Source organism: Sphaeramia orbicularis, chromosome 6 (assembly GCF_902148855.1).
Source record: "Sphaeramia orbicularis chromosome 6, fSphaOr1.1, whole genome shotgun sequence".
In the NCBI taxonomy this organism is placed as follows: Eukaryota; Metazoa; Chordata; class Actinopteri; order Kurtiformes; family Apogonidae; genus Sphaeramia; species Sphaeramia orbicularis.
In genome coordinates this window covers 49128810-49147367 of record NC_043962.1, presented here as the reverse complement: position 1 = coordinate 49147367, position 18558 = coordinate 49128810, and the positions used below count along the sequence as shown (strand labels likewise).

The window sequence follows — 18558 nt, the reverse complement described above, 5'->3', positions numbered from 1 at the left end:
GTTCCTTCATCAACAGCTCTGAATTATCTTCAGATTTACTTTAAATATTATCAGTTGTGTTAAATATAGTAATCAGTTCAAATTGATGAATTTATCATTGACAAAAATAGTATTCAAAGGGTGGGTGTCCAGTCCTTTTGTCCAGTCACTAAATGATGGTTGGGTTTGACATTTTTTTTTGTTGTTGTGACTGAATCATTAGGGTTTCATCATTGACCTGACAATGTTTTATACTGATTATTATATTTTTATATTAGTTTTAAAGATGTATCATGTACATTCCGACAGACACAAAGTCTGACAGGGATTTAAGGATTAATTAAAAAAAAAAAAAAAACAAAGTAAAGATTCAGAATGGAAGTGAAAAAATGAACATCACAAAAAATCTCTTTCCTTCATCAACACAGATAGCCTGTTAAATGCAGAGCACTGACCTACTGTTTCATGACTGAACACAGGTCAAACACATCACCCTTTGCACATTTTATTGCCTTGATGTGATTTGTAAAATGTTTATGGAAACAAATGGCAGCAGATGAAGCCTGAAAAGCTCAACTTGATCCTCTCAAACACCAAATACTGGCAATCAAATTCATTTTGTTTTTATTTTCAAATAACTTTCAACATTATTTTTTCCAGAAGGCAGAATACCAGAAATACCAAGTGCCCGCTGCAGCCTTCTTGGTGCATTCTATATACAAATATATTTACATTGTTACTTTAGATGCACATTTTGTCAAATATTTGACAACTGATGCTGACCTTATCCTTTGGATGGGCGAGAAGATAAGAAATAAAGGTTATAACCTTTAACAATAACAACATCCACAAATCAATTCACATTATGACACAAATCTTCCTCATAATAATTACAAAATAAAAAGAGCATGAACATTTAGGAAAGCGGTGAAAAACAAGTTGTCCTGATTCCTTCAAAATACAAATAAAATCTGCAGAAAAAGGAGTTACTTGGAAGCAATGGAGCATAAAATACTATGTACAATAAAAAGCACAATCTATGATGCAAGGTTCAAGTGTTTATTCCCAAATGGGCCTGTACTGGAAGGCTCCCTGGACACTGGTGTGAACTTTACCTGTCTTCTTTGTGAGGAGTCACTAGAATCCGAAAGTAGAAGAGAATGAGTAATTCCCGTAGTTTGCTGTGCCACAAGTGCAATATCATGTGATCACTCGGTGACCAGTCTTTGGAGCGCTCTGATTGGTTAGCTGTCAAATTTCATAATGTCTGTTGTTGGTTTTAAAAATGGCACAGCGCATCAGACCCCAGAGACCGTCTGGCTGTTGTAGTCGGTGGACTCCATTTTGAGGATGTAAGGAATGATGCTGTCAATCTGCACATTCCCAATGAGCCCAGCGAAAAACAACTCCTCTGTGACAGCAGCACTTATGAGTCTGAGGGCGGGAAGACGCAGTAACAGCTTTGATAACCTGCAAGAAATGAGACAGCAAATTGACACATGTACACTATAACTCCAACACGTCACAAGTCTATATCAGAGTGTCAAACTCATTTTAGTTCAGGGGCCACATACAGCCCAATATGATCTGAAGTTGGCTAGACCAGTAAAATAATAACAATATATAAATAATGTTAATTCCAAACATTTTTATGTCCAACATCTATGTTTTTAGAGTGAAAAAAGTTGAATTATATTATGAAAATGTTTACATCTACAAACTATCCTTTAAAAAAATGTGAACATGAACAACCATGAACCAAATGAAATTAAGAAAAATAAGTGCAACAATATTATACCTCAGCTTCTCATTTGCACATATTCATTACAACTTATAGATCACAGTGGATCTACATATACACAAAACATTTAGCAACAGACAGAATATTGTTAAAATTGCACTTCATGCTCTTAAAAGATTTCAGGTTGTTCATTTTTGTTCGGGTTATTCACATTTTTTGTGAAAGGATAGTTTGTAAACGTAAACATGTTCATGCAATTTTACTTTTTTACACTAAAACAAAGAAAATTTGGAGTTTTCATTATTTATGTTATTTTGATAGTAATTTACTGGTCTGATCCACTTGAGATTGAACTGGGCTGAATTTGGCTCCTGAACTAAAATGACTGACAATATCTTGAGTGAAATTTTTTGCAATAACAAATTCATCCCACAACCAGACTGGACCCTTTGGCGGGCTGATTTTGTCCCAGGGGCTGTATGTTTGACACCTGTGGTTTAAATCAACTAAACAGAACAATTCTTCTGTGTTACTACCCTGAACAGATGTCTTAGGAGGTTGACCATTTGTAGATTTTTTAACAGATGATGTAATAATATAAAGCTGATAGAAGATAGCCAATATCACCATGTAAAAAAAAAACACTGCTGGAAATTAAGTATTGTTGATTTTAATACAGAAAATGTAGTCAAAGTCAGTCTATTTGAGCCAAATTTTGCTGATACTGCTCTCATATTGATATCCTCCCCATAATTGTTTTCATTTGTTTAAAGGTAAGGAGTAACACAACATATGCATCAACCTTTATGAAAATAAATTTCATTCATATATTGACTGAATACCTGTAACCAGTTAGTTTTTCCTGCATCTTGCTTAATAAAATGGTGTCCCAAAATCTGTTTGCTCTGTAAATCTACATTGTTGGTACAAGCAACTGTTCCCATTCCTTACAGTCTCTTGAAAAACATAAAAAAGAGGCATGTTTTAGAAAACTGAGTCCCACTTTGTCAGAAAGTACCCTGGATCCTGGTTGCTTACAGCGGTCTATAATTTTAATTCTTTTTTGTATAAATTATCTGCTTCAGAGGTAAAATGTGCTAAATACATAGTTTGATATGATGAGTTAGAAAACAAACAAGAAAGTGCTGGTTGGATAATTTCTAAAAAGAAAGTCTTATTAAATAATGGATTTATATACATTTATATAGTGAATGTATAAACGTTGGAGTAGAGGTGATGTGAAAAGTGAATGTATTCTAATGTAAAGAGTGTTTTGAAGTAGAAATGAAGGCTCAAACTAATTTATTAAATTTCACCTTTTGACCCAAAACTGCATCTTGAAAAACTAAAGTCAACAGGCACTTTGACAGAATTTTCTATGATTTAGTGACTAAAATTTGGTTTCGCTACATTTATTCTGAAATAATTTTAGTTGTAGACTAGTGATATCAAACATAACCAACGCTTTTAATTTCTTTTTAACTGATCTACAGTACAGCATTACTCTTGAATTCTCTTGGGAGTCTCAGCCACTGACAACAGCCTCTACCCGCTCAGCCCCAGACCGTCGTCCTTCGGGGCCGACTTCTGTGGGCTCCATGGGGCCTGGGGTCTGAGTGGGAGGGGAGGCTTGGCCCCCGTTCATAACTGCTTGCAGTTCTAGTTAGAAATTCTCCTTGAACAAAGGGTTTTTATCTTTCATTACATCTCAAATCTGAGCTAGCAAAATGTACAGTACAGGCCAAAAGTTTGGACACACCTTCTCATTCTTCGCATTTTCTTTATTTTCATGACTATTTACATTGTAGATTCTCACTGAAGGCATCAAAACTATGAATGAACACATGTGGAATTATGTACTTAAAGTGTGAAATAACTGAAAACATATCTTATATTCTAGTTTCTTCAAAGTAGCCATCCTTAGCTCTGATGACTGCTTTGCACACTCTTGGCATTCTCTTGATGAGCTTCAAGAGTTAGTCACCTGAAATGGTTTTCACTTCACAGGTGTGCCTTGTCAGGGTTACTTAGTGGAATTTCTTGCCTTACTGATGGGGTTGGGACCATCAGTTGTGTTGTGCAGAAGTCAGGTTGATGCACAGCTGACAGCCCTATTGGACAACTGTTAGAATACATATTATGGCGAGAACCAATCAGCTAAGTAAAGAGAAACAAGTGGCCATCATTACTTTAACTCTTTAAGTGCCAGAGAGTTAAGGGGCTAATAAGCCTTAAAAGTGCCACAGAATTTGGCCGTTTTTCAGTATTTCGCGTCGTTTTTATAATATTTGAAAAATCCTGCAGGAAACCGCTCGGTAACATCCGACCGATTGCTGATTAGATTCAAAACGCACTGGACGCAGCCGATTCATTATTGATCGTAATTTGCATAATTTATAATAATAATAATCTTTATTTATATAGCACTTTTCATACATTAAAAACTGCAGCACAAAGTGCTTTAGATATCAGTTTAAAAATCAGTACCGCCCCCCACCCACACACACATATACATGCAAACCCACAAGCTCACACATACTTAAGAAGACTGACTGAGCACGGGTAGACCAGAACAAAAATGTACAAGTAAAAGTAAAACATCAATTTAGGAGGCGCTGTCTCAGGGAGCCATCCGCACCAGGAGGCAGCCGCCGACCCCGGCGACCAGGCACCAGCAACACAGCCCTGCATCCCAACTAGTGGGAGAGGGCCAACTGGGACCCCCACCCACCAGAAAGGAGCGGACCCCAGTGAGAGAAGGCGCCACAGCCCCCAGAGTTCACAGCCGCCACCCTTAGCTCATCAGAGCTAAGGGTGGCTACTTTGAAGAAACTAGAATATAAGATATGTTTTCAGTTATTTCACACTTTTTTGTTAAGTACATAATTCCACATGTGTTCATTCATAGTTTTGATGCCTTCAGTGAGAATCTACAACATAAATAGTCATGAAAATAAAGAAAATGCGAAGATTGAGAAGGTGTGTCCAAACTTTTGGCCTGTACTGTAGCCCAACGGTAAAGTTTACCGACCGATAGGAGTCTTCTGGGTAGGTTCTGGTCACATGGTCCTGAAGCTCCATGTAGGCTTTCTCCTGGAACATCTCTATCTGTGAAGTATTGTCTATACCTGGATGATCTGATCCAAAAACATGAAATCAGACATGATTCTACATTGCTACAATTGGTCTTTATTTTATGCAGGCTCTTTTATTGATTCTGGCCTAAAAAGAGATGAAGACTTGAAAATAAACTTTAATTTTGTTATTCTCAATCAATTCACACATACCAGGACTAAAGAGAACGATGGCTTTGAGGTAAGCATATTCATAAGCATCCGGGGAGAGTTTGGACATGCTATTACAAAACTCTTGCATCCTCCAAATGTGCTCCATTACTAGTTTTACTCGCTCAGGGGAGAGCTTCTCTGCAGGAGATAAATACAAAGTTAGAAGAGAAAAATATTAATGGAGACAAGCAGAAATAAACATGACAATCAAAACTTATGACCTTTACTACAGAAGCTTAGAAACCAGAAGGGCAGCATACTGTGCTTTTGAAACTGTATTCAGATGTTAAACCCTCCAGGCACGTAAAAGAAGAGCCCTCCTACCTTCCTGTAAGCTGGTCTGCAAATGGTTGATAATGGCACTTAGGATGGTACCAACATTCATAATGTTGGAGCACTGTGCCAGGCCCAGGGCAAACAGCTCATTCCAGCAGGCTTTCATCAAGTTAATGTCATTGTCTTGACCGCTGGAAGACAAAATGACATCAAATTAATTTATTGCAAAGAATTGTATGGTCCTAAAAAATAAACTGCTATTTATAAGAATTTTTATTTCTATGCACTTTCATTTTCCTTCATCTTCTTCTCATCCATAACATGTGAAAAAAGGAATCAGTCACATGAAAAGGCAGAAGTCACTGAATATAAAGTTTTCTAGACATCTATAAATATGTATAAAAATGTAGTAAATATGCAGTATCTACACTTGGATAACTTCCTACATAAATATATGTCCTCTCTGCTCCTTATATTAATAAACAAGTCTGTTTTTAATTCATTCAGAAGGATGTTTTGGTTATTTAATTGCATCATAATGCCTTTTTCCCAACTAATTTCACCCTACATAGATGGAACAATACCACAGAAAAGATGACCACTTGGTGTACAGAGCAGTGCAAAGTAACACAGACATAGTAACATAAAAGATATAACAATACCAAACAGACAAGAGAAAGGAAAAAATGGCAAAATGCTGACACGAATGATGCGAGATTCAGAATGTTTGCAAAGAAACAGTTGCTATAAATATTGAAGTGCATTTTACTCTTACTCTTTTCCTGCATCTCAGAGCTTGAATCAGTACTTCAACTTTTTTTTTTTAAATGTGTACTTACACTGACTAAAAAATTTACACTTTTGTCACCTCTGATCATATGTAAATATAATCAACTTTTCCAGCATTAAAAGTATAACACCACAACAAAACAATCAACAAATCCTTCAAAATGGACAAAACCTTACCCTAGGGCTTGAAATGCAGGTATGGACCGAGCCCAGTGCATAGAGAGAAAAAGCAGTCGGGAAGCCGACTCACAGATGTAGTTGACATTGAGGTACTCTGGCACAGGCAAAGGCATCATAAGCTGCAGGAACATATCATAAAAGAGGGAATATATGACTAAGTGTCTGACATACAAAGAAAACTGGGGGCTTTTCTTTTGTTTTGAGTGTCAAAGTGATCAGCTGTGCTTTTACTTTGAAAGGGATATGGCTGTCAGAGAGTAGAGGTCCTTCCAACTCCACCAGAGGACCCGACTGATCTCCTGACATTAGCTGCATAGTTGCCTCCAAGGAGTCTCCTGCTGCGCCATCATTAGGGTGAAGGACTTTAGCCAGCGTGTCAAACGCTCTGTAATACAAGACACATGACAAATGAAGACAAAAATACACACATATGAAGGTTAGCTTTAAACACCCATGTAAACGTGCAGATAGTAATACAACTTGTAGCACCGTATCCCAGACATTGTATAGGACAGGCCATTTTAATCAGCTATGAGCCAACTGAATTAAATCCTTACCAGCTGAGTCAGAAGCCACATGGCCTTGCAGGAAATCCTATTAAAGCTTTGCAATAAACAGAACTGTTCCTGGGTTTCTTCCTTCTGCTTGTACGATATAACTTTATTCAGAAACTGCTTATCCCAAAGTTTCTCAATTTCATATGATAACCCCTACCGTGTGATATCACTTGCAGTTTGGTCATCTCCTTGAATGTCGGTAATGGAACCGTCACCATTGCTGAGAGTCTCAACTCCCATCAGATCATTGCTGCTTTCACTCGCCTCCCTGGTCTTGTTGAGATGAGCCAGAGACGTCACAACATTTGCCAGTGTACCAAGGTCGCCTTGAGATGGGTCATCCTGCTAACAAGTCATCATAAAACATGACAAATACCAAGTTTAACCATGTTCAACCTTAGATTTGTGCTTCTTTGGATGTTAATACACATTCTTAAAATGAAGCTGATATTCCTTCGTTTTTTTTTTTTTTAATTATTGTGAATATATTCACAAGCTCTATACCACTTTTATAAGCAAGGGTAAGATGACATGTACATCTTTACTTAAACATGGTGTACTGTCATTTGATTGGAGCACTTACCTTGTCTGGAGATGCTGGGATTAAGATGGTGTTTTCCATCTTAGAGAACGGCTGTTGAATGTTGAGTAACATGCTTGATTCAAGCAAACTTGTAGACCTGCCATTAAAGATTTCACAGAATTAAACATCAGGGTACATCATCTATGTGTACCACTTAAGTTGTAAACAAATTCGAGAGGGAAGGGAGTGTGGCCATAGACCTGGGTTAACGGACCAGCTTGAAATGTTTATTTTGTAATTTTGAAAGCTCAGTGTTGTTATTTTTAGCTGTAAATAATATGTTTCATGTAAAATTTCTATTGATTGCAGAGTGGTTGTTGGTCAGAGCAGCAGCTGGACTGTAAGGTAGTCAAACTCAATTTCAGACACTGTCAGAATTTAAATGTTACCATCTCGGCTTGTTTTGATCAGTGATCCATCCCTACAGTTTTAAGGCCTGTACTGTTGTACTTGTGGCCTTTGTAATGTTTTATATAGGGTTTATAGTTATCAAGATAAACAGTAACTTTAAGTTTGTTACATTTATTTAGCTAGTAGTATTTAGTTATTAGTGATAACTAAGTGCAATTACAAGCAGCCTTAGACTTAGTATTTGGTGTCCCTATACATACAGTAAATGTGTGTTTTTTTTAATTGTTTAGTGCCTGTACCTGGCAGTTTCCTTGTCGGATACAAAAGTGGGCGTGGCAGCCAGAGGACTACACAAGTTCTTGCGGATGTAGATCTTTTCAGTGGAGGCTGCGCAGTTAACAGATTTTTCTCGAGTCGTCACTTCAACAGGCTTCCTCTCACACTGCACAGCTGCAAGACAAAAAAAAAAAAAGATTTAATCATGTGACTAAAGACCATTTCCTCAAATTTACCATATACACTGCACTGTCTTACAGTCCTGTTTCATGCCCAGGGCAATGCAGCGCTGCAGACGACAATACTGGCAGCGATTTCGGTGGAGCTTGTTGATGGCACATTCCCCTGAGCCTCTGCATGTATATACCAGATTCTTTCTAATGCTGCGTTTAAAGAAGCCCTTACAGCCTTCGCAGCTGACCGCTCCGTAATGACGTCCTGAAAGTGAAAACATTAAACTGGGTCATACAAGAGAATGCTTACTCAAGTGTAATTGTACAAAATAATGTTATGGCAAATTCAACTTAGCTCCTACCTGAGGCCTTGTCCCCACAGACAACACAATACTCAACAACCGGCTTGACAATAGACTGGTCTGAACCTTCTGTTACAAACTGACAAACAAACCAAAACAATGCAGTCATTTAATGCAGATGGCAAACACCACATTAATGTTGTATTGACATTTTTTGTGCTCCGATCATAAGGCTTTTCTGCAACTTGTATATCAGATCTGTCTGGAATAGGTCACTAATATCCTCAAGCAGTACCTGAATCTGCTGTCCAGCCAGTTCAGGAGGGGCAAACAGCAGCTGATTAACCCCGGAGCTGTCTGGGGTGGCAAGGATGACCTTGTTGGGTGAGCCCTCCTGCTTTGCGAGGATGACCTTCCCACCAGGGGAATAGTCCGCATTTGCGAGGATAAACTGCTGTTTTCCAGGAGAAGATGGCTCAAGTGCTGTGACAATCTGGATCTTCTGGCCAGTCTGCTGATCTGTTACAATCTATGATAACAAAACAAGCGCTAATACTAAACGGAATATCTCACTTGCCCTCACAAAATCAAGTTGTACATGTTGGTGTCAGTTTAGCATATATACACAAGCACACTGAACAAAAATATAAATGCCACACTTTTGTTTTTGCTCCCATTTTTCATGAGCTGAACTCAAAGATCTAAAACTTTTTCTATGTACACAAAAGGCCTATTTCTCTCAAATATTGTTCATAAATTTGTCTAAATCTGTGTTAGTGAGCACTTCTTCTTTGTCCTTTGCTGAGATAATCCATCCACCTCACAGGTGTTGCATATCAAGATGCTGATTAGACAACATGATTATTGCACAGGTGTGACTTAGGCTGGCCACAATAAAAGGCCACTCTAAAATGTGCACTTTTACTGTATTGGGTGGTCCAGGGGGGTCAGAAAACCAGTCAGTATTTGGGGTGACCACCATTTTCCTCGCACAGTCTTCTTCATGAATTCTATGAAACAGCTTTGGAGATGGCTTATGGTAGAGAAATGAACATTCAATTCACAGGCAAAAGCTCTGGTGGAGATTCCTGAAGTCAGCATGCCAATTGCATATTCCCTTAAAACTTGTGACATCTGTGGTATTGTGATGTGTGATAAAACTGCACATTTTGGAGTGGCCTTTTATTGTGGCCAGCCTAAGGCACACCTGTGCAAAATCATGCTGTCTAATCAGCAGCTTGATATGCCACACCTGTGAAGTGGATGGATTATCTCAGCAAAGAAGAAGTGTTCACTAACACAAATTTAGACAGATTTGTGAACAATATTTGAGAGAAATAAACCTTGTGTGTACACAGAAAAAGTTTTAGATCTTTTGAGTTCAGCTCATGAAAAATGGGAGCAAAAACAAAAGTGTGGCATTTATATTTTTGTTCAGTGTATATATAGATAACGTAATTGTCCTGACAGCTGAACCCCTATGATGGCAAATGCATGAGTCAGATGGAAGACAGCCATAATACTAGAAGACATAATTACTTCCGCCAAGGAGGTTATGTTTTTACCTCCGCCAAGGAGGTTATGTTTTTGTCGGTGTTGGTTTGTCTGTCTGTCTGTCTGTCTGTCTGTGTGCAACATAACTCAAAAAGTTATGGACAGATTTGGATGACAATTTCAGGAAATGTTGATACTGGTACAAGGAACAAATCACTAAATTTTGGTGGTGATCGGGGATGTGGGGGTGGGGCCACTGATCTGCCTTGGCAGAGGTCTGCGCTCTCTGAGTGCTTCTAGTTTCATTCTAAAACTGAAAAATAGGACCAATGGCCCTGTAGCTTACAGGCCAAATTAAAAGCTTTGGGAAATGTATCCAGATGCCATTCATTATCACCCAGTTATGTGTATTTATTACATTACAGAAATAGCCCATGTTTTGGTCATATTCCAATCACATCTGTAAAAAATTCAAATTCCAACTTGATATCATTGATACTTACTGATTTATTGGATCAATCGACTTCCTATGTATTATAATGGGAAAAATTTTCAAAGTGGCACCAAATCCAGAATCAGATCCGGAATGAAATAATTTCAATACCGTGTGTTGACATCATCATAAAGAAGCTGTATACCAAGTTTGAAGTCAATCAGTCCTGTAGTTTCGGAGAAGAAGACGATTGAAATTCTTTCCCCATAAGAGCCCATGTTAAATTTTCCGTAAGTTCCCGGATCCAGAAGAAGATCCTGATCAGCATGTTGACATTATGTTTTGGTCATCTCCCCATCAGGGCTGTACTGTAGAAATTTCAATTCGATATCATTTGTATTTACTGAGTTATTGCATCGATCCACTTCCTATCTCTTATAATGGGGAAATTTTTCAAAGTCGCACCAAATCCAGAATCAGATCCGGATCCAAATAATTTCACTAACTTTTGTTGACATTATCATAAGAAGCGGTATACCAAGTTTGAAGTCAATCGGAATTGTAGTTTCAGAGAAGAAGACGATTGAAATTTTTGTAACGGATGACAGATGACGACGACAGACGACAACAGACGCCGCTGCCGGATGCCACATGACGACAATAGCTTATGGCCGGTAAGCTAAAAAGGAAGTGTAAAGACTGTTTTATAATTAAACAATTCAATTAAGTATTTTCTAAATGTTTCTTAAGTACAATTTGTTCAAACTAATTTATACATATATATACTGTATATATCCTATATACCACCATATATCATGATCTGTATTATTGACACATCACCAAACAATTAGGGCTGTCACAATAATTAAATTGTAGTTGACAAAATCCACAAACAAATACTTGAAATTTAGAATTTAACTATCATTTTTGTATCACTACTACAGAATAAGCTTTCAATAGTTGCAACTAATGAAGAGCCATTGATTGCCAGAGAGCAATATATACAAGAAAAAAATGTTTTTCTGTTTTCCTTTCAGGCAATTAGAACTAAAATATATGATATAGAAATATAACAGCAAATATAAAGTCAGAGCCTTAAGATTAAGGTGGCATGGCAAGGTGATGTCATTAGAAGAGTGTCAAAACACTGTAGGAAACATAATGTTTCTGTTTGTTTCACTCAGCAGCTGTTAACACATGTAAATGAAAACAAAGACCACAAATATTTTCTCTAATTGTGATAAGTTGATTATGTATTAATTGTGATAGCCCACCACATGTCTGTATCCAGTTGAGGAAACATAAGATGTGAAATCACCTGAATTCTGTGTCCTAAAGCCATGTTGCTGTCTGCAGATACAAGTTGAATCCTTTGAGTCTGTCCATCCATACTGATTCTACACACATCTACTGCCACTGTTCTTCACAACAGTGACCCATGGGGCATGTACACCTGTGGAGAAAGCATATGTTGTATTTTACAGCTGACTGAACAGGCACTGGGATCCACTGCAGACAATAATTAAAAAAAAAAAAAAAAAAAGCAAACAGACCAGGAACACTGTAGAGATACTGAAGTCTTAAAAGCTGATAGAACAATGGACTGACGGAGGAAAAAACCTGAGTGATATTATTTCTGTCAATATCTGTATTTTACTCAAGTTTAAAAAAAAAAAAAAATCAAAATCAAGAATTTGTCACAATCTTCTCTGCTATTATTCAGTGAGATGAAAACAGTGTAAAAGATAGTTATTCATTGATTTTAAACTCTTTATTATCAGAACATTTTAACGATAGGTACAGGTACAACATTTGAATAAAAAAAAAACAAAAAGTGTTTGACATCAAAATTTACACAAATAAAAAATGTGTTGTGTAAGTTAGTGTTTTACCTGAGGATGTAAATAAAATAAACCCTGGAGACAAAACGTATGTTGCCGTAAATACCATTGTCACATAACGGTCCAGTCCTAATTCCTCTACAGAAAGTATTTAAATTGTTTATGTGCTCAAATGCAACGGCAACAAATACAGGACTGGTATGTGTCAGATGACAATAAAATAGTTTTTCACTGACTTCTTAACGCACAACCTGAATGTTATTTTGTCTGATTCTCTATTTATCTCGTTGACAACTCTGACATAATCCGGGACAACATTAACAAAGACCTAACTTGATAGACATCTCTCAAGTGACCTGTAGTTAATCACAAAGGAAGATACAGATACTTGATTTATAATATGCTATCAGTTCCTGATGTCGGTTTGGTTGGCCTACGCTAACCATTGTAGCGGACGCTAGCTCGTAACCTTGTTAAAATGGACAGTTTAATATTAGAGTAATGTGACAACGAATGATTTTGCGGTTAGCTTCTGGCATAAACAAGGCTCTTGACACCGAGCCATTTCAAATCGATACGGAAGATAAAGGTATTCTTTTCCTGTGGGTGAAAGGTCAACATTGAAGGGTTAAAGCATGCTAGGGTTCAGGGCCCGTGGTGCCGTATCGCAGTTAACTGGCGGGACCTTCGGTTGTGACCACTGGGCTAAAAATCCCATCAGTTCTTGCCTTGAGCCTCCGCATCGGCCCACCAGTAAATGCGAGACGGTTGTTTCTCTACCCTTATATCATTTGGATGCCATATTCTCGCTTAAATTGAAGATGTATTTGCAGATTTAAGTGGCAGTAGTTAGCCATATTAGCATGGCAGCTAGCTAACGCCAGCCTATAGTAACAGGGTAGCTAACGCGGCTAAGCTTGTTAGCATCATTGGCTTTACCAATAGTTTGCTAACCGGTAATCCGTGCCTTTGGTGTTTATATTACTATCGAATCACATCTAACCACCCTGCACGTAATTACCGATAATATTAGATACTTGCCAGGTGTTATTTTTATGCAGCGAGATCCAGGCGGTGGTGCTAATGGGCTAGGTTAGCGGATGCTAGCTTGGTGGCTAATGGCAGCTCTCCTCCTGTACCCAGTCTAAACACTCCCTCTCTTCCTGTTACCGGCCTGTGGTGTCTCTTTCACGAAGCGTCGCATGCAGAAAAAATAATTATCTCTTACCCGTAAAAGAGGCTGTAGGGCGAAATCATAATTACCTTCAAAAACTTTATATTTTAAACTGTTTGCTGCAGTTGGTGGGAGGGTCAGAGTTCGTGACCTTTTTTTAATCAATATACATGCTACATATGCACATGCGCAGTAGAATCGCCGTGTTTTGTGAGTGAACCGAAACGTCAGTCGTTAACTTCTCACTTTGATTCAGTCAGATGTTTTGCACTTTATTAATGAAATGTTCGTCGTAGATTAGACAGTATTGTATTTATATTTTGTACAGTTGTTTCCGGTTGTCACCGCACAACAGCGTCAAACGTGTAATTCAGATTCAGAACGGCACAGTAATTAATGCAGTGTGGCAGTCTGCGTGATCTGCGGTTTGCATGAAGCGGATTTAAAGAGGGATGTTTCAGTAAAAAAAGGTTTAGATTTGGCTGCTATTTGTCCATAGAGTATGAGAAATAATGCATTCACAAGAATAATTGCAAAAGAGACCATTCTTACATCCCTTATGTAACCCAGCGATAAATCGATCATCATTATATTAAATATAACTCCAAATATATGGCTAAATAAGGATATTGGGCATAACAAACACATCGGAGATACTCAAGTATTACGCATATTGCTTCTTATAATATTTTCATGTGCAGCATTCTATTTATCATTGTAGGCTTTTGTTGTGCTTTCAAATTATTCATTGTATTTATTATGCATTATATCCTTTGCAACGTAAAGGGTATACAGTAATGGTGTACCACCTGACTAATCCAATATGCAGACCTTTCTTTGAATATTGTTTTGGTTTGTATAAAAACAGCTGTAATTAACGGGTAATACAATTGGTTTTTGGCAAGGCCCTAAAAGGTGAATCCTGATTAAGAAATACTGATTTAATAATCAGTACTGTATTCATTTATAAGGAAACTGATAAGAAATGCATAAACTGTAAAAGCCTGCTTATGTGAACCTTTTTTTATGAATAATGCAGCATTTACAAACACACGGACTAATAAGTCACCACCCTTTAAAAAAAAAAAAAAAAATCTAAGTATATATATGAATGCAATATGAATTGAATGTGAGTAAAGCATAGGTGAAAACAGATCGATATGGCTGTATTATATATTTTGTTATTTCATGCTACCTCTAATTAATTGGCCATTGACGTTATAGTGATGTATATTTAATATGAACATAATACAGTATAAAGAACCTGCAGTGTATCTGCATAAAACTCCAACTTTAAAATAATTACTGTACACTTGAACAAGTAGCAAATTTAATAAAATTTGACTCTAATAAATGTATCTTCTAAACCACCGTGAGTTCCTGTGTATGTGTCAAAAATGTGGTAAACATTAAATGTTTTCTTTATGAAAAGAAGAAGGGGGAAAAATGGTATTTAAGGTGAAACAAAATATCTGGCAACAATACTCTCAAAACAGAATATGAAGAAGTTATATTGAAGGGCTATTATGTGATTTTATTTATTTTTTTAGTTTTTCATAAAAAAAATATAGGTGTGTTAAAAATGGTTTCCAAAGCTGTACATAGAATTAGCCTTGACCCCAAAACTCTGTAAACAAATCTGCTGTGAGGGTGTGTGAACAACCTCAGGTAATAAGCATTTTTGAAGCACTTACAATGATGTTTTCATCAAATGTTGAAGTTATATCAATCCATAGTTTTAGTTTTTCTGTAGCTTTACTGGATTGCAAAGAATCAGGTAAATATCAAAGAAAATGAATTTTTAGTGAAAAAACAAACATATTTTCAGTGTATCACATGTATTTTTTTTTTTTATGTTTGTCCAAGAAGCATAGGTGATGAAGAGTGGAGTATGTTTCACTATATTCTGTTTAATTTTCTGCTTTTTTTGTTAACATTTGAAAACACTCTTTAGGTTTCTAAAAACAATCAATCTAAAAGTTAGATGACAGGTTGAACTGAATAAAACTCAATGAATTATTTTCTTTTAAAGTAGTGCTGGGTGACATGACAAAGGAATTAAATCTTATTTTTCCCCACTGTTATGGAAGATTAAGTATTTATCTGGACATTTTTTCCTGCTCGAAGAACTCAAAACAAAACATTGACTAAAAATAGTTTTCTTTATTAAAATTATATGACCAGAGAAACATTACAGATTGCATATAAAATTTTTGTTGAAATAATAAAGGCCCTCACAGGAATAATCTCTGGTTTACTATGTAGTAATTTAAATTTTTTTTTTTTTTTAACTTTTCCAGAAAGCAAAACCTCAATGAATTTATTCAGTGTATTGCCCAGTCCCACTTTAAATAACATACATCTTTATATAATAACTTTTATTACTCTTATGACTTACCTATTAAGTTATAGTACGTCATTACATAAGGATGTACATAATGATTAATAGTATTTACCATTATCACATAGAAAGGCTGTTGTTTGCTCCTTATTGACACAGCTGACAACACAATAAAGGCGTAAACGTTTATTTCAATGACAGTTTAAACAGTAAAAATGAGATTCATGAAAATTTGTTTTCATTGCATAACATTTAATCACAATCACCTATATTTACAGTGACTTGAGTGACTTAAGGGCAGGTTACGTCCAAACGGTTAATAAGAATTTCAGCTGGATGCCTGAATAATGTATACTAAGTAATATCAGCATTAAAAAGTGCATGATATATGCTTTACAGACAACATTCAAAACCATCACCTATGAGCATGAAATAAATGTTAAACAAAACATAGTTACATGTGTTTTTCCACCCTATAGGACTCAAAAAGTTCATCACAATTTTTCTTTAGAATTTGCTTTGTAATTTTAGAGATGATTAATTGGTCTTTCATTACCTAAAATTGATAAGATGTGAGCAGATAAATGTAGACATTCTGACACTGCCACAGCATAAAAAACTAAAATACAGTAGATTCATGTCATTGTCACATGATTTTTGTAGCACAAACTAGTGGAAGAGATAAATATTAACCTGAAAAAAGCATCCACTTCCACAGGAGTGTTTTTGAAACAACATACAGCTTTGGAAATAATTATTATCCCACTGTGACATGCCATTTAAGTGTGTTTTCTGCCTCTGCTTTTGTAGATGTTGGTGGACAATGAATGGCTTTTTTTCAGCTGATTTCAAAATGTTCGTCTTGTCTTGGTGAAGTTCTAAATTACTTTGGAGCGTCTTAACCTTTTATATGAAGCTGTTACACATAGTAGTGTTTCAGAAATGTTTTACTAATTATATATTTCATGTTTATACATAATTTATGAATACAGTGTGTTATTATCAGATTGTCTCATGTATATTATGAATTTCTGTAACTATTAGGCACTTCATCACAAAATTATCAGTGTTGGAAGTGGTCTAATAATGTTTTTCCAAAGCCATATAAGGTAATTAAGGTAAATCCTATAAAACCAATAAAATGTTTGTATTCCAGTGGTACTGGTATGTTTCAACAGGACTGAGAGAGAGAGAGAACAGACATATTTACATGAAGACACTTCACATATCAAAGAACTGTGGCTTCTTTAAAGGACTCAATCCACCTGTTAATAAAAGAAAATATATATCATTAGTAGTGTGATTATCATTGATTGTGACTAATAATATCCATGCTTCTGCTCTACCTCTGGGCTGTTTGCGTATCATCAGCTTTAAAGATGTAGTACAATGTATTTTTGTGGTAGAGCTTGAACTGTAAATTCTGAGATGAATCGACTTTCAACACAAATCCCAGCAGAGGTTGACTCTCTAAGGCTGCAACATCCTGCATGAAAACACAATAAAAGACCAGGTCATGATAAGCAGCAGCAGCACAATTAATCAGAATACAGAGAAGAAACCTCATGTGAAAAGAACCCAGAACTAAATAGAGATCCGTTCCAAGTTAGATTAAAACTATGTAAATGTCCTATTCCCTTCCCTTCCTTTTCTATCTCCGTTCTTGCCTAACTGCATAAAATTACCCATGTACTGCTTACATGTATGTGTGCTGCTGTCACGGTATTTTGTTTGAATAAAAAATAACCCTGCCAACTAATCATTCTGTGTTGTGCTTTCTTCAGTTATTTATAAGTTGCTTACATTTAGAAAGATTAATTTAATTATACTTTAGATTTTTAAAATAAATTAACTAGCAGATATGAAGAAAACTGAACTCAAGACTAATGATCATGTTTACTTGCTTTTTTTGAATGCAACCGGTTTCCTAGATTAAATTAAGTAAGATCAACTTGTCATATTTTATATTTGTAGAGTCCACAGAGATATAAATGATGCAGCAACAAGTCTCGTTTTAGCCCTGAATGAAAGACTTCATTCTGAAATACAAACCCAGTTTTAGTTTAATTTTTTTTTGTGCATGGGGCATTTAAGAAGCAGAGGTATCAAGCAGAATACCAAGATTGTACTGAGATATAGGACTGAGCCCATCTTTTGATGAAATCTCAAAGATACATCTGTGGATGATTCCCATCCTTGGAATTTTAAAATCCCCACAACACTCTGTATGAGTCTTTTAAAAATGCTACTAAATTAAAAAGAGACATCCAAAATCATGAATAAATCCTTAATGAAGAAGTTGATCACCTCACCATTGCATAATTCAACCTTACTAGGTATGATAAGACAGGTTTATTTACATTACATAGAGAAATTCATACCCAAAGATAGTTCAGTGAAGTTTTAGATTAATAATGGAACATCCACAGGACAATAAAATCATAAGAAAAAAAATATTGAGAAAAGAAAGAAAAGAATAGATCAAATCATAATAGATTATTGTAATTAAAGAATGTTTAATGTGATGAATAGAAGGTAAGTCATACAGTGAAATAAGAATTAATGAAGCATTCAGTCATAGATACATGAGAAGTGAAATGTTTTTCTTAGAATAAAAATATCAACCTTTGAGATAAACAGAATTTAAGTTTGTTTCCTGTTGCAGCAGAACATAAATGCTGTTATACCTGTATCATCGTCCTTGCAAATGCATTTTATAGTTTTCTATTCAATACTACTGTCATGTGTAAATGTGTTACTGATCCACTGATTTGAGGACTG

The 18558-nt window shown here is 36.1% G+C and overlaps 2 protein-coding genes across 7 annotated transcripts in view; both read right to left on the bottom strand.

Annotated features, from left to right (window-relative positions):
• Positions 1-577: 577 nt before the first annotated feature.
• On the bottom strand, positions 578-13624 carry nr2c1 (nuclear receptor subfamily 2, group C, member 1). Of its 6 annotated transcripts, none has more exons than XM_030135889.1 (14): positions 13526-13624; positions 11740-11874; positions 8790-9023; positions 8555-8633; positions 8278-8457; positions 8043-8193; positions 7393-7489; positions 6967-7154; positions 6484-6637; positions 6250-6371; positions 5332-5474; positions 5008-5145; positions 4752-4857; positions 578-1449 (listed from the first exon to the last, which is right to left on the bottom strand). In XM_030135889.1, exons 2-14 carry the CDS (start codon positions 11809-11811, stop codon positions 1278-1280), a joined length of 1836 nt encoding a protein of 611 aa, XP_029991749.1. In that variant the 5' UTR covers positions 11812-11874; positions 13526-13624; the 3' UTR covers positions 578-1277. The 6 variants fall into 6 exon arrangements, with proteins under 6 accessions (XP_029991749.1, XP_029991748.1, XP_029991752.1 ...); XM_030135888.1 differs by having other exon boundaries at positions 13491-13619; XM_030135892.1 differs by having other exon boundaries at positions 6967-7151; positions 13491-13619.
• A 2324-nt stretch (positions 13625-15948) lies between these two features.
• LOC115420552 (FYVE, RhoGEF and PH domain-containing protein 6-like) overlaps positions 15949-18558 on the bottom strand; it is a 31843-nt gene continuing 29233 nt past the window's right edge. The window contains exons 20-21 of the mRNA XM_030135887.1: positions 17124-17263; positions 15949-17042 (exon numbers count right to left, since the gene is read on the bottom strand). Of these exons, the coding sequence (XP_029991747.1) occupies positions 17006-17042; positions 17124-17263 (177 nt within the window). The 3' untranslated portion in view covers positions 15949-17005. The remainder of the gene's footprint in view (positions 17043-17123; positions 17264-18558) is intronic.

Excerpts from the sequence above, each read along its gene's own strand:
- nr2c1 (XM_030135889.1), bottom strand. The coding sequence starts at position 11,811 with ATGGATGGACAGACTCAAAGGATTCAACTTGTATCTGCAGACAGCAAC. Across the intron at positions 4,858-5,007 it reads CATCGTTCTCTTTAGTCCTG|ATCATCCAGGTATAGACAAT; the intron begins GTATGTGTGAAT and ends TTTTTGGATCAG. Across the intron at positions 1,450-4,751 it reads TACCCAGAAGACTCCTATCG|GTTATCAAAGCTGTTACTGC; the intron begins GTCGGTAAACTT and ends CATTTCTTGCAG.